The 14172-nt window shown below is 46.1% G+C and overlaps 1 protein-coding gene across 1 annotated transcript; it reads left to right on the forward strand.

Annotated features, from left to right (window-relative positions):
- Positions 1 to 1947: 1947 nt before the first annotated feature.
- On the forward strand, positions 1948 to 8844 carry RASSF10 (Ras association domain family member 10). Its single transcript, XM_049890448.1, has one exon. It carries the CDS (start codon positions 2198 to 2200, stop codon positions 3716 to 3718), a length of 1521 nt encoding a protein of 506 aa, XP_049746405.1. The 5' UTR covers positions 1948 to 2197; the 3' UTR covers positions 3719 to 8844.
- The last annotated feature ends 5328 nt before the right edge of the window (positions 8845 to 14172 follow it).

Raw genomic sequence — 14172 nt, forward strand, 5'->3', positions numbered from 1 at the left:
ACCTTGAAGACTAAGTGCTCCTGACCCAATCCACAGTATTTTCAATCGCATCATATGCACGTGAAAGCTGGACAATGAATAAGGAAGACTGAAGAAGACTTGATGCCTTTGAATTATGGTGTTGGCAAGGAATATTGAATATACCGTTGACTTCCAAAAGAAAGAACAAATCTGTCTTGGAAGAGGGACAGCCAAAATGCTCCTTAGAAGCAAGGATGGAGAGACTGAGTCTTACATACTTTGGACATGTCGTCAGGAGGGGTCAGTCCCTGGAGAAGGACATCATGCTTGGGAAGTACAGGGTCAGCGGAAAAGAGGAAGGCCCTCAATGAGATGGACTGACACAGTGGCTGCAACAATTGGCTCAAGCAGAACAACAATTGTAAGGATGGCGCAGGACCGGGCAGCGTTTCGTTCTGTTGTGCATGGAGTCGCTATGAGTCGGAACCAACTTGACGGCACCTAACAACAACAGCAGCTAACTGAAACGCTAGTGGTGGTTTGAATCCACCCTAAGGCACCTCAGAAGAAAGGCCTAGTGATCTACTTCGGAAAGATCATAGCCATTGAAAACCCAGTGGAGCACAGTTCTATTCTGACACACGAGTTCGAACTGACAGCAACCGGTAGTGGTGGAATGGTCTTTCAGGCCTTGCCTAAGATACAATCTGCTATAGGGGAAGCCTTCCTTGACTGTCCCAGATTGAGCTGGATGTCACTCCAGTGTTCCCCTAGCACTTTATGCTCTCCCTTAACAGAGCACAGAGCACATTGTGTTGGAAGCCTCCACTGGGCTGTGCTCTCTACTAGACTGTAAGCTCCTTGCAGGCCAGGAGTGGTGATTTGCTCATCATCAAACTCCTAGCACAGCAGCTGGAACACAGTAGGCACTCAATAAATATTTACTGAGAGAATGAATAAATGTGCTTTATCCGGGAGGCAATTGGGAGCCATTCAAAGTCTTAAAGCAAGGGAGCCAGAGTGACCCTACCAGACCTGTGCTCGCAAGGACAAGCTCACAGCAAGCCTTGCACACAGGGACCTTTTGTCAGTGTGGAAGGCCGCAGATGAGGATGAAACAAATTCGTCTCTTTTGAGGTCTTGGAATTCTTATGCTGTAGAAAATGGCTTTTATCTCTCTGAACTACATCTGAACACTTGAAAATGCCAGAAACCACCATGGTAATGACCCTGGTTTCCCCTTCCGGAGGTGGGATGCCTAAAAAAGCCTATGACTTAATTGAGTATGGGCCACAAACTTCCACTAGAACCGGGAGTCTCCCTACAAAGAAGTCCGTGGAAAGCCGAGGCTCTGTGGGGACCCGCGGACGCTCCCCTGCGAAGAACTGGGGAGCAGCTTCCCAACTTGCCCTCCTTCATGCCATATCTACACTTGCCCACATCTTGTTCACCTTAAAAATCCAAATACTTCTTTCCATCCATGAAGACTGGGCTTTCCGCGTTTGGGACAGAGCTCATGTCATCTAGCTGGAGAAGGAACTGCCACGCGGTTAGAGCATCCTCATAAGCTGCTCCTGTGTGCCTCAGTTTCTCTGTCTGTCAAAGGGGCAGTCCCCAAACGGCGCTGCCTTAAATGATCAGGAATCTCGTCGTCTACGGGCACCTGGAAAGGTGCAAAAGTCAAGATGCATCCAGCATGCGCGAGATACAAGGAGAGGAGCCAGTGGGCCGAGGGAGTCGCAGAGGTAATCTCCGCCGAGGTGTGGGCTCCAGGCCCTGCAGCAGAAGGGACCCCGAGTCTTTACTTGCACCCGCGCGCAGCAGGGGCCGGACAGCGGCAGCACTGACTGCCTGACGGGACAGACGGGGCGGGCTCGGCGCGGCAAGGCCTTGAGGGGCGGGTCCGGGCGCCGCGCCCGCTGCGCTCCCGGCGGCTGCTCCGGGCGCCGGGGGCGGGAGGAGGAGGAGCCACGTGGGGAGGAGCAAAAGCTGGAGGCCCGGGGAGCCGCGGGCAGAGCCAGAGTAGCGAGAGTCCGAGTCCGGACGCGCTGCCGGGGGAGCGCCCGCCGTCCGGGCCGCAGAGGCGCCTGCCTTTGATGCTCGGAGGGGAAGAATCGCCATTGCCTCTGGAGCCGGGGGTCCTGGGCTGCTTTCCTATCCCGCAGCTGCGAGGCTGTCCCTGCCGCCCGGCTGGGCCGGGCCGGACCAGACCCGCCACCTGCGTCCCGGTTGCGCCATGGATCCCTCGGAGAGGAAGATCTCGGTGTGGATCTGCCAGGAGGAGAAGCTGGTGTCCGGCCTCTCCCGCCGCACCACTTGCTCGGACGTGGTGCGGGTGCTGTTGGAGGACGGCTGCCGGCGACGACGGAGGCAGCGGCGGTGCCGGCGACGGGGGGCGGCTGGCGACTCTCCAGGCCCGGGGGAGCTACCGGAACCCACGGACGAGGACGAGGAGGACGACGACGAGGTGCTTCCGCAGGGCATGCTGTGTGGGCCCCCGCAGTGCTATTGCATAGTGGAGAAGTGGCGCGGCTTTGAGCGCATTCTGCCCAACAAGACGCGCATCTTGCGCCTCTGGGCTGCCTGGGGAGACGAACAAGAAAATGTGCGCTTCGTGCTGGTGCGCAGCGAGGCTTCATTGCCCAACGCGGGCCCTCGCAGCGCCGAGGCCCGGGTCGTGCTCAGCCGCGAGCGCCCCTGCTTGGCCCGGGGAGCCCCGGCGCGACCCAGCCTGGCTATGACCCAGGAGAAGCAGCGGCGGGTAGTGCGCAAGGCCTTCCGCAAGCTGGCCAAGCTCAACCGACGGCGCCAGCAGCAGCCGTCGTCGCCTTGTTCGTCCACTTCGTCTTCCACAGCCTCGTCCTGCTCGTCGTCGCCGCGGGCCCACGAAAGCGCGTCGATGGAGCGCATGGAGACGCTGGTGCATCTGGTACTCTCCCAGGACCATACCATCCGTCAGCAGGTGCAGCGGCTCCGGGAGCTGGACCGCGAGATCGACCGCTACGAGGCCAAGGTGCACCTGGACCGCATGCGGCGCCACGGGGTGAACTACGTGCAGGACACTTACTTGGTGGGCGCGGGCATCGAGCTCGACGAACCCAGTCCGGGAGAGGAGTCGGAGGCAGCGGCGACGGGGAAGGAGGCGGCGGTAGCGGTGCCCCTGGACGGCGAGACGCAGGCGGCGGCGCTGGAGGAGCTAGCCCGGCGCTGCGACGACCTGATGCAGCTACAGGAGCAGCGGGCCCAACAGGAGGAGTTGCTCGAGCGCCTCTCAGCTGAGATTCAGGAGGAGTTGAACCAGAGGTGGATGCAGCGGCGCCAGGAAGAGCTGGCGGCGCGGGAGGAGCCCCCGGGGCCCGACTGCGGCCCAGACGGCGAGCTTCTGCTGGAGCAGGAGCGGGTCAGGACGCAACTCAGCACCAGCCTTTACATCGGGCTCCGGCTCAACACGGACCTGGAGGCCGTCAAGTCGGATTTGGATTACAGCCAGCAGCAGTGGGTCAGCAAGGAGCGCGAGTTGCAAGGACTTCTTCAGACTTTGCACACTTTGGAGCTAACTATGGCGCCCGATGGGTCTCCCGGCTCGGGCGGACCCTCCCGGGATCCTGGGCCTCAGGCCTGTGCCGAGGTGTGGGTGGACCAGGCCCGCGGACTGTCCAAGAGCTGCCCTGGCAACGACGACGACTCGGATACGGGGCTGAGCTCTATGCACAGTCAGGATTCGGATTCGGTGCCTGTGTGCGAATCCCTCGTGTAGGAGAAGTAGGGAGGGAGAGGGGTATGGACGCTTCTCCCTTCCCAGCATAAAGCACCGGCTCGGCCGCCTCAGGGACTTGAAACTGGGCTGGGGGTGGGCTTGGAGCGCCTGCAGGCAGCAGCGCCCCACGGGGCGGGAGGAGGGCTCAAGACCGCTGAGCCGCAACGGCGCTCCTCTGGCTCCGGGGGTGAGTGTTTAGGAGGATGAGGGACAAGGAGGCCGGTGTCCAATCCAAACGCTTTTAGGGGTAGGAGAGAGGGAGGTGGTGAGGACCCTCTGTATTGGAAAACAAGCACCCCGGGGAAATTGACGTGGTCCGAGCCCATTTTCAAAAACAAACAAACAAAAAAGTATTATGGAGATTTCACCACTCTTCTTTTTCTTTTTTTTTTTTCTGTGTGGCAAGGACTGATGGCAGTTAGGACTTTAGTTTGTGGCATAAAGTGCTTTTAAAAGAAACACTTGGATGAATAGGAAATTCCTTGAATGTTAATTGTAACTGTAAACATGTTAAAACTAGCCAAAGAGGACGCACTGGTGTTGGTCTCAGCCTTCCTTACATTTTTGATAAAGCCCATAGGCCCCAAAGTCCCGGCTTCTTACATTTCTGTAGTTTCACGCATTACGCATTCGCTAAACCGCTTGCCTTTTATTTTCTTTCAAAGGCAGAACTGTATTGAAGCATAACCCTGTATTTCCTACTAGTAAATACAGTATATTAAAAGGGATACATTTTTTAAAAAACAATCTTTCATTATTACAAAAGCCAGACAGAACCCTTTTGAGATATAAAGTACTGGCAAACATAATCCCTGGCTAAAATTTAATCTGGGCCTTTGGGGTTTTTTCCTGGGAAGGCAGGAGTGTTGTCCTTTAATTCATATCACCACTTCATTGACGCAGTTACTGTTCCTTTAGGAAAAATGAAAGGGAAGTTGCAGAATTTACATTCAGCACAACTAAATTTGCTTTTTAATGAGTGGTTAAAACTAAGACTTGAAAGCAGAGGTCTTCGTTACTGTTCAGCTTCTCAGTTGAGCTGATTAAAAACAACCATGACCTCAACAGACTTGACCCAAACCCAAGTCTAACTTCAGTATCTTTGGTTAGACATTAGTTACTTGTTCAAACCTAAATTGAGACAGTGTAAATACCAGTGTTTACTAGATAAGGTCCAGAAAAAAAAAAAAAAAAACACTCTCATAGCACACCTTGGATGAATAATTTGATTGACAATTGCATGTAGCCATCAATAAAAGCACATAAAATCGAGCTAATGACTTGAATTACTCTTATCTGGCTCAAGCCTGTCCACATGCCAGGAGATGGAAGTGTTACACCTTCTTGGTAGTTGGAGACAGCCCTGGTGGGGACTCAGTGTAATCTTTCTAGGTATTTCAATGAGAACTTATCAGCTGTAGCTAGCTGCTGGCTGATTTCCCCCTGGAGCTCAGTACTTCTGAGGAATGTGGGCTCTAATCTGTCCTTGGAGGTATTAACAATGGGGTGTGTGCGTGGTGCTGGCCTGGTGCACAAGCCTGGTATCAGCCTAACTGTTAAGGAGCTGGCTCTAGTTTCAGCTCTAACGTGAAGATAATTTAAGAGGTCTTAGTTCATAGAGAGCCTTCTTCCCTTGCAGAGCTTCTCTGACTGCTTTTTGCCAGTGGGAGCCTGCCTGACTTCCTCAAACCCCCACTTATTTGGGCTGTCTCCTTTTTAGAGACAGCCCCCCCCCATACTATTACAACACGTGTGGATGTTTCCAGGTTTTCAAGTAAAATGGGAATTAAAAGGCCATTTTCTTAATTGATGTTTTCAGAAGACATTTGCTGACATAATTATGGTTTTTTAGTTTAGTCTGGTGCAAAAAATATCTACGTATTTGGTCTTGTGCATGATTTAAATGAGAAAGGGACCGAAAGAAGCCCAGTGTCCCCAGACAATCATTCGATCCCATAAACACAAAGCTTAATGATAGCTTTCGTTTTGAGGCAGAGGTAAAATTCTCATTAGAGTGTGACAAATGCTACTTGTCTGAATGGTTTATGCTGGCAATGGGCTGACCTGGTGGTTTTTAAATCATTGTGCTTCCCCACCCACCCAAGGTGGTAAGGGAGGCGGGAGGCAGGAGGTGGTTCTTGGACGTTTATTAACTCAAAAGAGAACACAGGAGTTGGCAGAACAGGACTGCCTGGCAGAAAAAGGGCTGTTTCCCTTTTCACTATTATTATTTTAAACTTTGACGGGCTGCTGACATCAGCAAATATGCCTGAAGCCTGTAAAGCAAATAAGCCACATCACAGGAGGAAGGCCTGTGGGATTTTCTGGTGCTGTTTCCAGAACCTTCCTTGTGGAAGCTACCTGACAATGCTCCTCCAGTCAACTCTCCAGAAGGCCAGAGAGGCTTTGTTCATAACAAAGGGTAGCCTAGTCTCCCCATTTTTTCTTTCATCCAAATCAATCATATACCCAAAAGGCATTCTCTGTGTGGGTAAGAGAAAAAAGAACAGGGGAAAAAATAAAGAAAAGCAACAACAGTTCCTTTTAGAAGAGCTTTTATAAGCTAGGTAAGGCACCAAAAGAGTGCCTGCACCGCAGAAATGCTGAATAAATGACAGACGTTTTTTAATTCCTTTCCTTTCCTGAATAGTCATCATGGCACTAAATGAGAATGAAAGCATAGCTGTGAATGTACTTGTTGGTTGCTGTTTAGTCAATTCCAGCTGACTCACGGCAACCCTGTGTGTAGAGTAGAACTGCTCCATAGGGTTTTCAAGGCTCGTGACCCCTCAGAAGCAGATCACCAGGCCTGTCTTCTGAGGCACCCCTGGGTGGGTTTGAACTGCCAACCTTTCAGCTGGTAGTGGGGCACTTAGCCATTTGCACCACCCAGGTACTCTTGTGAATACACTAGCAGCTGGGAAAAGGAACTTGGTCCCTGTTCTCCAGACCTAAAGAAACCCTGGGGAGGAGCCAGCAAGCTCACGAGGGGAGAGGGGGAAGCACAGATCGCTCACTAGCCATCACTATCCTTTTTTGGCATTGAGGCAATTTATTCTCTGTCCTTAATTATCCCATTCTTGACCATCTCCCAAACCATAAAGATTCCATATGACATCCCTATGTGTGTTTAATTTCTTATAAGGCATGCATTATTATTAGTTTTTTTGCCCGTTAAAAAAGTTTTGTACTATGGTCTTTATGATGAACTTGAAAATAACATCAGTCAAAAGAAAGAAAAAACGCTGTAAATCCCAGTCATTAGAAAACTGCTACTACTAAAATTTGTTGTATTTCCTTCCAGACCTTGTGAAGTGTAAAGATTTCATGTTTTCTGTTTCTTAAAAGCACCATTTTGATAAGACCGTTTATATGTTTCTGCATTTATGTTTTGACAGACTCATTGTAAACAGAACCATTCATCTAGTGGCTGCTCCATAGCTTACGTAACTGTTCTCATGTTCTTAGGTTGTTTCTGATATTTTTTACTACGGTAAAATAACATAGTGATAAACTCCTTTGTGCACGTTTCACTAATTAGACTGCCCCTCCACCGCCTCTACCACATACAATAATACAGGTTCCCAAAAAGAGAATTCCCAGGTCAAAGAGTACAGACATTTCAAGGCTTGATAGGATTGCCAAACTGCCTTTTGAGAAAGATTTGTTTTAATTACAATCAGCTGTGACAACCAGCATGCTCCTTAGTGGTAGAGATGGTGAGACTTTCACTTGCTTACTTTGGATATGTCATCAGGAAAGACCAATTGCTGGAAAAGGACATTATGGTTGGTAAAGCAGAGGGAAACCTTCAGTGAGATGGATTGACAGAATAAGCCACAACGGTGGACTCAAACATACCAATGCTGACGAAGGTGGCACAGGACCAGAGAATGTTTCATTCTGCTACCCATAAGGTCACTGTGAGTCGGAGCTAACTCGACAGCACCTAACAACATGCATAACAGTGCCTCTTTCTGTTTTATTTTGTTAAGGAACTGTTTTAATCAAAATCAACTAATCCTTGATGGCCTCAGGGACCAGCCCTGTCAATCACTGACTTAGAATCAGGGCTTCAAACTGGGTTTTTTTCACCTGGTTCAAACCCCTGCTGATAATATGCATTTCTAACAAGTTCCCAGGAAGTTATACATAAGAATTACCTGGAGATCCTGTTAAAATGTAGGTTCTGATTCAGTATATCTGGGGTGGAAATTCAGATTCTCAGCAGGGAACTTGATAGAAATGCAAACTCTCAGCAGGGGTTTGAACCAGAATGACCCCCTTTAGAAGTCCTGCTTAGAATACCCTTAACAATAGAAAGGGCCGATCAGCCAATCAGAAGTGTTAAGAGAGTGTGATGTTTTCTCTCCATTCCATTCCCTTTTCTTCCATGAGCACCTGCTCAGTAATAGCCACCTTGTCTCATATCAGAGCCAGCCAGTAATCTGTCAGAGCAGAGGGGCAAAAAAAATTATACATGAACAGGGTCAAGGGGGCAACACAGAGGAGAGCCAGATTTACAAAAAGAAAACATTGGTCTCTTTTTCATCTTGAGTTTAGTGGGAGGGATTATTCTTAGAAAGTGACGCCATAAAAGATATTTGATTTTGTGCTTCTCCTTGGCTGCTTTTGTCGTTAGGTGCTGTCGAGTTGGTTCCCATTCATAGTGACCCTGTGTACAACCGAATGAAACACTGTCCAGTCCTGCGCCATCCTCACAATCATTGCTATGTTTGAGCCCATTGTTACAGCCACTGTGTCAGCCCATCTCGTCGAGGGTCTTTCTTTTTTCTGCTGACCCTCTACCTTAGCAAGCATGATGTCCTTCTCCAGTGACTGTCCCCTCCTGATAACGTGTCCAAAGTATGTGAGACAAAGTCTCGCCATCGTTGCTTCCAAGGAGCACCCTGGCTATACTTCTTCCAAGACAAGACTTGTTCATTCTTTTGGAAGTCCATGGTATATTCAATATTCTTCGCTAACACCCTACTTCAAAGGCATCAATTCGTCTTCGGTCTTCTTTATTCATTGTCCAGCTTTCACATGCGTATGAGATGATTAAAAATACCATGGTTTGGGTCCCCTTGGCTACCTTTATGAAAAATAAAATAAAAATAATTATAAAAACCACTTAACAGCCTCTAATTAAGTTGTTTAGACTTTTCTAAGAATTTCTTCTCTATATGATACTGTACCTGAGCTCATTCTGAAATTCTTGACAAAGGGAAGATTTAATCATGACAATTTGTGATATTTCTAGTATGAAAATGGCTGTGAAATTTGCTGTCTTAATTAGAAAAGGAGAGTGAGGAGGAACCAACTTTTGCTGAGGACTTTCCAAATGCCAGATCCTTGTGCTGAATATTTTTGTCTCCATTTTTTCTGCATTTCTCTTGTGAGGCAGAATTTCTCAGTCTCCATTATTTTTTTTTCCCACAGATAAAGGAATTAAGGTCACCAAATGGATAAGTGGCACATGCAGGATTCCAACACAAGCCTGACTCCAAAACCTGTGCCTTTTGCTCTAGCACACCAGACACACTAGACAAAGAGTCTCCACAAGACCCAGAGTGTTGACTTTGGAGGGCCTCAGAGATTCTCTCTCTCTACCAGGGAGATGGGGTGACTTCTCAAAACCACAGAGCTAGTAAATATGAATTAGATGAGATTTAGAAAAAGAGAAAGGAGGAGAAATTCCTATGTGACCATTTGGTCTATGAGCAAAGAGTCCTTCCTTTGTCAATGAAAAAGATTTCTCATGCAAAAAATAATATGGTATGTGCCAGCATGGAGGTTTTGATTAAATGCCGTAAGGGCAGTAGTTGCTTTGCAGGGCATAGGCACATAGTCAACAACATGGAGCCCTTGGCCATGAGGGCAGACAGGTGTGAACTTGCTCACAGTCACAGCTGGAAGGTGGACTTGACTGTGCTGGAGCTGCCCCCAGCACTTTTAGCCTGGCCCTGTTTCCAGCTGAACCTCTGGGTACATGAGAATCAGGGAAGGTTCAGGAAGGGAGAGCTGTGCTTCCTGTGCCCACAGAGTCAGGTGGACACACTTGACTTAGGACATCTTTGGCCATGTTGACTGCCACACGTATGGAAACCTAGCCTGGGTTGTTTGTGAAGGACCACTATCCCAGCATCTGTCCCTCTAATCCATTCCCAAGGGAGCTTTCTAAAATGCAAATATTTCCTGTTTCAGACACTTGAAAGATTCCCCATAGCTTTCAGGATAAAATCCAAATTCCTTAGCAGGATTTACAAGGTTGTTTGTAATCAGTTCATGTTTTTCCCCTTTTACCTCCCTTAAAACCAAAAACCAAACCCATTGCCATCAAGCGGATTCTGACTCTTGGCAACCCTTTAGGATAGAGTAAAACTGCCCCATTGGGTTTCCAAGGAGCGACTGATAGATTCAAACTGCTGACATTTTGGTTAGCATCCATATCACTTAACCACTGCACCACCTGGGCTCATTAATTGAGTTAATCCTATTTCTTTATTCATTTCATACTACCAAGCTCCATTTGTGCAATGGCCCTGTTCAATCTTACTTCCCATTGCCATTTCCCACGGTACTCCCTCCGTAGGTACCTATTCCAGCATATTTAATCTATGACCTTTTGAACCATCTTGTGTATCCAGGACTGCCATACTGCACAACTCCAGGGGGCGCCATTCATGTCGTATTCTGTAATTGTGCTCCAGAGGGCACCATTCACACAGAACGGAGGGTGAACGGTAACTCTGAAATTGAGCAATGTACTGGCACAATCCATATGCTTATGTATGTGTGTGTATCCTGGAAAAATAGAATGAAATTGTCTGTGTGTTTGTGTTTAACATGTTTTTAGTTCCTCTGACTCATGGCAACCCACGTTCAGCAGAACAAAATGTTGCCCAGCTCTGTGCCATCTTCAGCATCCTTGGTATGGTCAGTCCATTGATGCTGTTGCCATTGTGTGCCATCAAGTGCATTCCAACTCACAGTGACCCTATAGGACAGAGTAAAACTGTCCCATAAGATCTTTAAGGTTGTAATCTCTATGAAAGCAGACTGCCACATCTTTCTCTCATGGCGTGGCTGGTGGGTTGAAACTGACAACCTTTCGGTTAGCAGCTGAGAGCTTAACCACCGCACCGCCAGGGCTCCAGCACTATATTAGACAATATTCTGTTGTGATCCATAGGGTTTTCATTGGCTAATTTTTGGAAGTAGATCCCCAGGACTTTTTTTTCTTGCCTGTCTTAGTCTAGAAGTTCTGCTGAAACCTGTCCACTATAGGTGACCCTGTTGGTACTTAAAATACTGGGGGCATAACACCCAGCGTCATAGCAACACACAAACCACTGTTGTATGGCAAACTGACAGACTGATAGTGCATGTTTAACGTACAGAATCATTATCGGGCTATATGGCTCATTTATTTCTTACATTTTTTCACACTACGTTATGCCTGGATGAGCACCACACATTACAATATTACAACTGTGGTCATTATTCTCTAACCTACATGGTAGTCTATCACTTTATACATTCTCTTAATGGGATTCATCTAGATTGTCACCAGCTGCTTGCTATCTCAAAAAAATGTTGCAATGAACATCCTTATGTCTGTGGACATACATGAGAATTGGTCCTATTTAAATGCAGAAGTGTGAGTGCTGAACTAGATTACTTTTTAAGACAGCTACTCCAGGTTAGGCTTTCCCTGTATTAGCCATGAAGATTCCTGCTTCCCCCCCCCCCCGCCCCAGTCTTGTCAGCACTTGATATTATCCAACTTTCTGCTATTTGCAAATCTGCTCAATTTGCATGTCTCTAAATTCTAGTGAAGTAGAGCTTCATGTGTTTATTATCCTTTGATTTCCCCTTCTGTTAATTGCCTGTTGTTACCTTTGTCCATTTTTTCCTTTGGATCTCCCTATTCTGGCAAATTTGCAGGCATTCCTTACATATTCTGGATATTACTTTCCTGTTAACCTTAGAGCGAGTGTACATATCCTTTAATCTGTCTTCCGTCTTTAACCGTGTATGATGTCCCTTGTTGAAAAAGGTTTTTACTTTCAATGTAGTCGAATTTAGCAACAGCCCCTCTTTCCAACTAAGGTCTGTGGTTCTTGTTTAAGAAACGAAGTCGCAAAAATATCCTTTCTTCTATTAGTCTCATACTATTATCTTCCATATGTTGGTCTTTAATTATTTGCCTTTTTTTTTTTTTTTTTGGTATATGATGTATCATAATGAGCCAACTTAATTTTCTCCAGACAGTAAGCCAGCTTTCCCAACACCATTTGCTAATTAATTCATTTCCTCCCACTGATTTATGATGCTACTTCTATCATATACCAAGTTTGCATGTGTATACAAACTTGTTTCTGGACTCTGTATTATGCTCCATTAGTTAACCTGTCTCTTCCTATGCCAGCATAACACATTTTATAAACACTGTGGCTATAGGGTCACTATGAGTTGGAATCGACTCTACAGCAGTGGGTTTGGTTTTCTGGTTTTTTTTTTTTTTTGTGGCTTTGATATATAGCTCACTTTCTGGTTGAGGACATTCCTCACCTTGTTCTTCTTATAAAAATGTTTTATGGACTTTTATTGTCCATACAAGTTTTAACATCAGTTTTAAAGTCCTGACTCTCCCCCTCCCAAATTGTGCTAGGGCAATGATGAGCGATGTAATGGATTTCTAGTTTAATTTAGATAGAATTGACATCTTTTTAAAGCTGAGTTATCCTAGTTATTCCATCCATGCAAGTGGTATATTTTGGCATTTAGTCATGTCTCTTTTATGCCTGTTAAGTTTTTCTTTATTGAATTTTGTGCGTTTTTGTTGTTTAATTTCTACATCTCCCCAATCCCTCCCTCCCTCCCTTCCTTCCTTCCTTCCTTCCTTCCTGGCTACAATAAATGGTATCTTTTTTTCTAGTTGGTTACTGCTCGTGTAGAGGAATGCTATTGATTTTTACATTGGATTTTATATCCAACAGTCTTTCTGAATTTTCTGCATAGTTTTTAGAGTTCACTGATTCCTCTTAATTTTCAGTGTAGTGAATTATTACATCATGAGCAAATAATGATATTTTATATTTTCTCTTTTAGATCTTATACATATTTTTCTTCTTTCTTTGAAATGTTCTATAATTTTATTGCACTCATTTTTCCTTTACCTATATTGTTTCATAATATGGGGCAAAGAAATCTACCTGCTCACCATATTTTTATTATAATTCACACCACTTGTTCTCTATCTTACAAAATAACAATTTTTATACAGGTGAATAGTTGGTGTAGAATGATACCCCTCCCCCCCCACCCCGGCCCCATACTGGTCATACTCAACATTTCTTTCAGACACATTCTAAGAAGTTTCAAAATGCCATTTCAGCTTGTATAAGCTTGAGGAATGGGTTCTGGAACAGCATTTTGGTATTTTCCCTAAAAACAACCCTGCTGTTGAGGGTCAGAATGTGCTCAGAGCATAGGTGGGCTTTACTGCATAGATGGAACAGGTAAGGACACCTGCTGGCAAGGAGAATGAATTTGAAGCCTGACCCTGAGGACCCATGACCCTCTTCTAAGGTCATAGGGCAAAGTTGTAGCACCATCACCTTGTGAAGTAAAAATATTCTGTTTACGTAAGTTCCAGAATAAACTTCTCTGTCATGTCTCTAATGCTTAAATGGCAAAAAGGAAACCACTTCCCTTTCCAACTTTATTTCTTATGCTAGGCTGGGTGATCTAATCATGGACCCTGAAACCGCCTTGTAAATCTCTTCCCTTGTACTGTGGCTTGAGCCTGAGATACTCTTCGTACTCCAGTTCCAGTGACGGAGCCCATGCTTGGCACATTCATTCACTAGGTACTCATGATACTCTTTTAAGGTTGGAGTGCAAACATTATTTTTAATTAAACTTTTATTTTGGGATGATGGCAGATTTGAATGAAGTTTTAAGAAATAATAATGATCCTGTGTACCCCTTACCCAGTTTCTGGCAATGGTAACATCTTGCAAAACTAGTTCAGTATCACACCCAGGAAATTAACACATCCTACCAAGCTTTTTCAGATTTTCCCAGTTTTACTTTTGTTTCTCAGTTTTACACAGCATGCGTCTGTGTTTTTGTTGTTGTTTTGTGGTGTCAAGTAGGCTCTGACTCATAGCGATCCTACAGGACAGAGTAGAACTGCCCCAGAGGGTTTCCTGGGCTGAAATCTTTTTTTTTCTTTTTCCTACCATGGCACCTTAGGGGATCCCTGTTTTATTATTATTTTTATTGTGCTTTAGATGAGGGTTTACAGAGCAAATTCATTTCTCATTAAACAATTAATACACATATTGTTTTGTGACATTGATTACCAACTCCACGACATGTCAACACTCTCCCCTTCCGGACCTTAGGTTCCCCATTACCAGTTTTCCTATCCCCTCCTGCCT

Source organism: Elephas maximus, chromosome 7 (genome assembly GCF_024166365.1).
Source record: "Elephas maximus indicus isolate mEleMax1 chromosome 7, mEleMax1 primary haplotype, whole genome shotgun sequence".
NCBI classification, from domain to species: Eukaryota; Metazoa; Chordata; class Mammalia; order Proboscidea; family Elephantidae; genus Elephas; species Elephas maximus.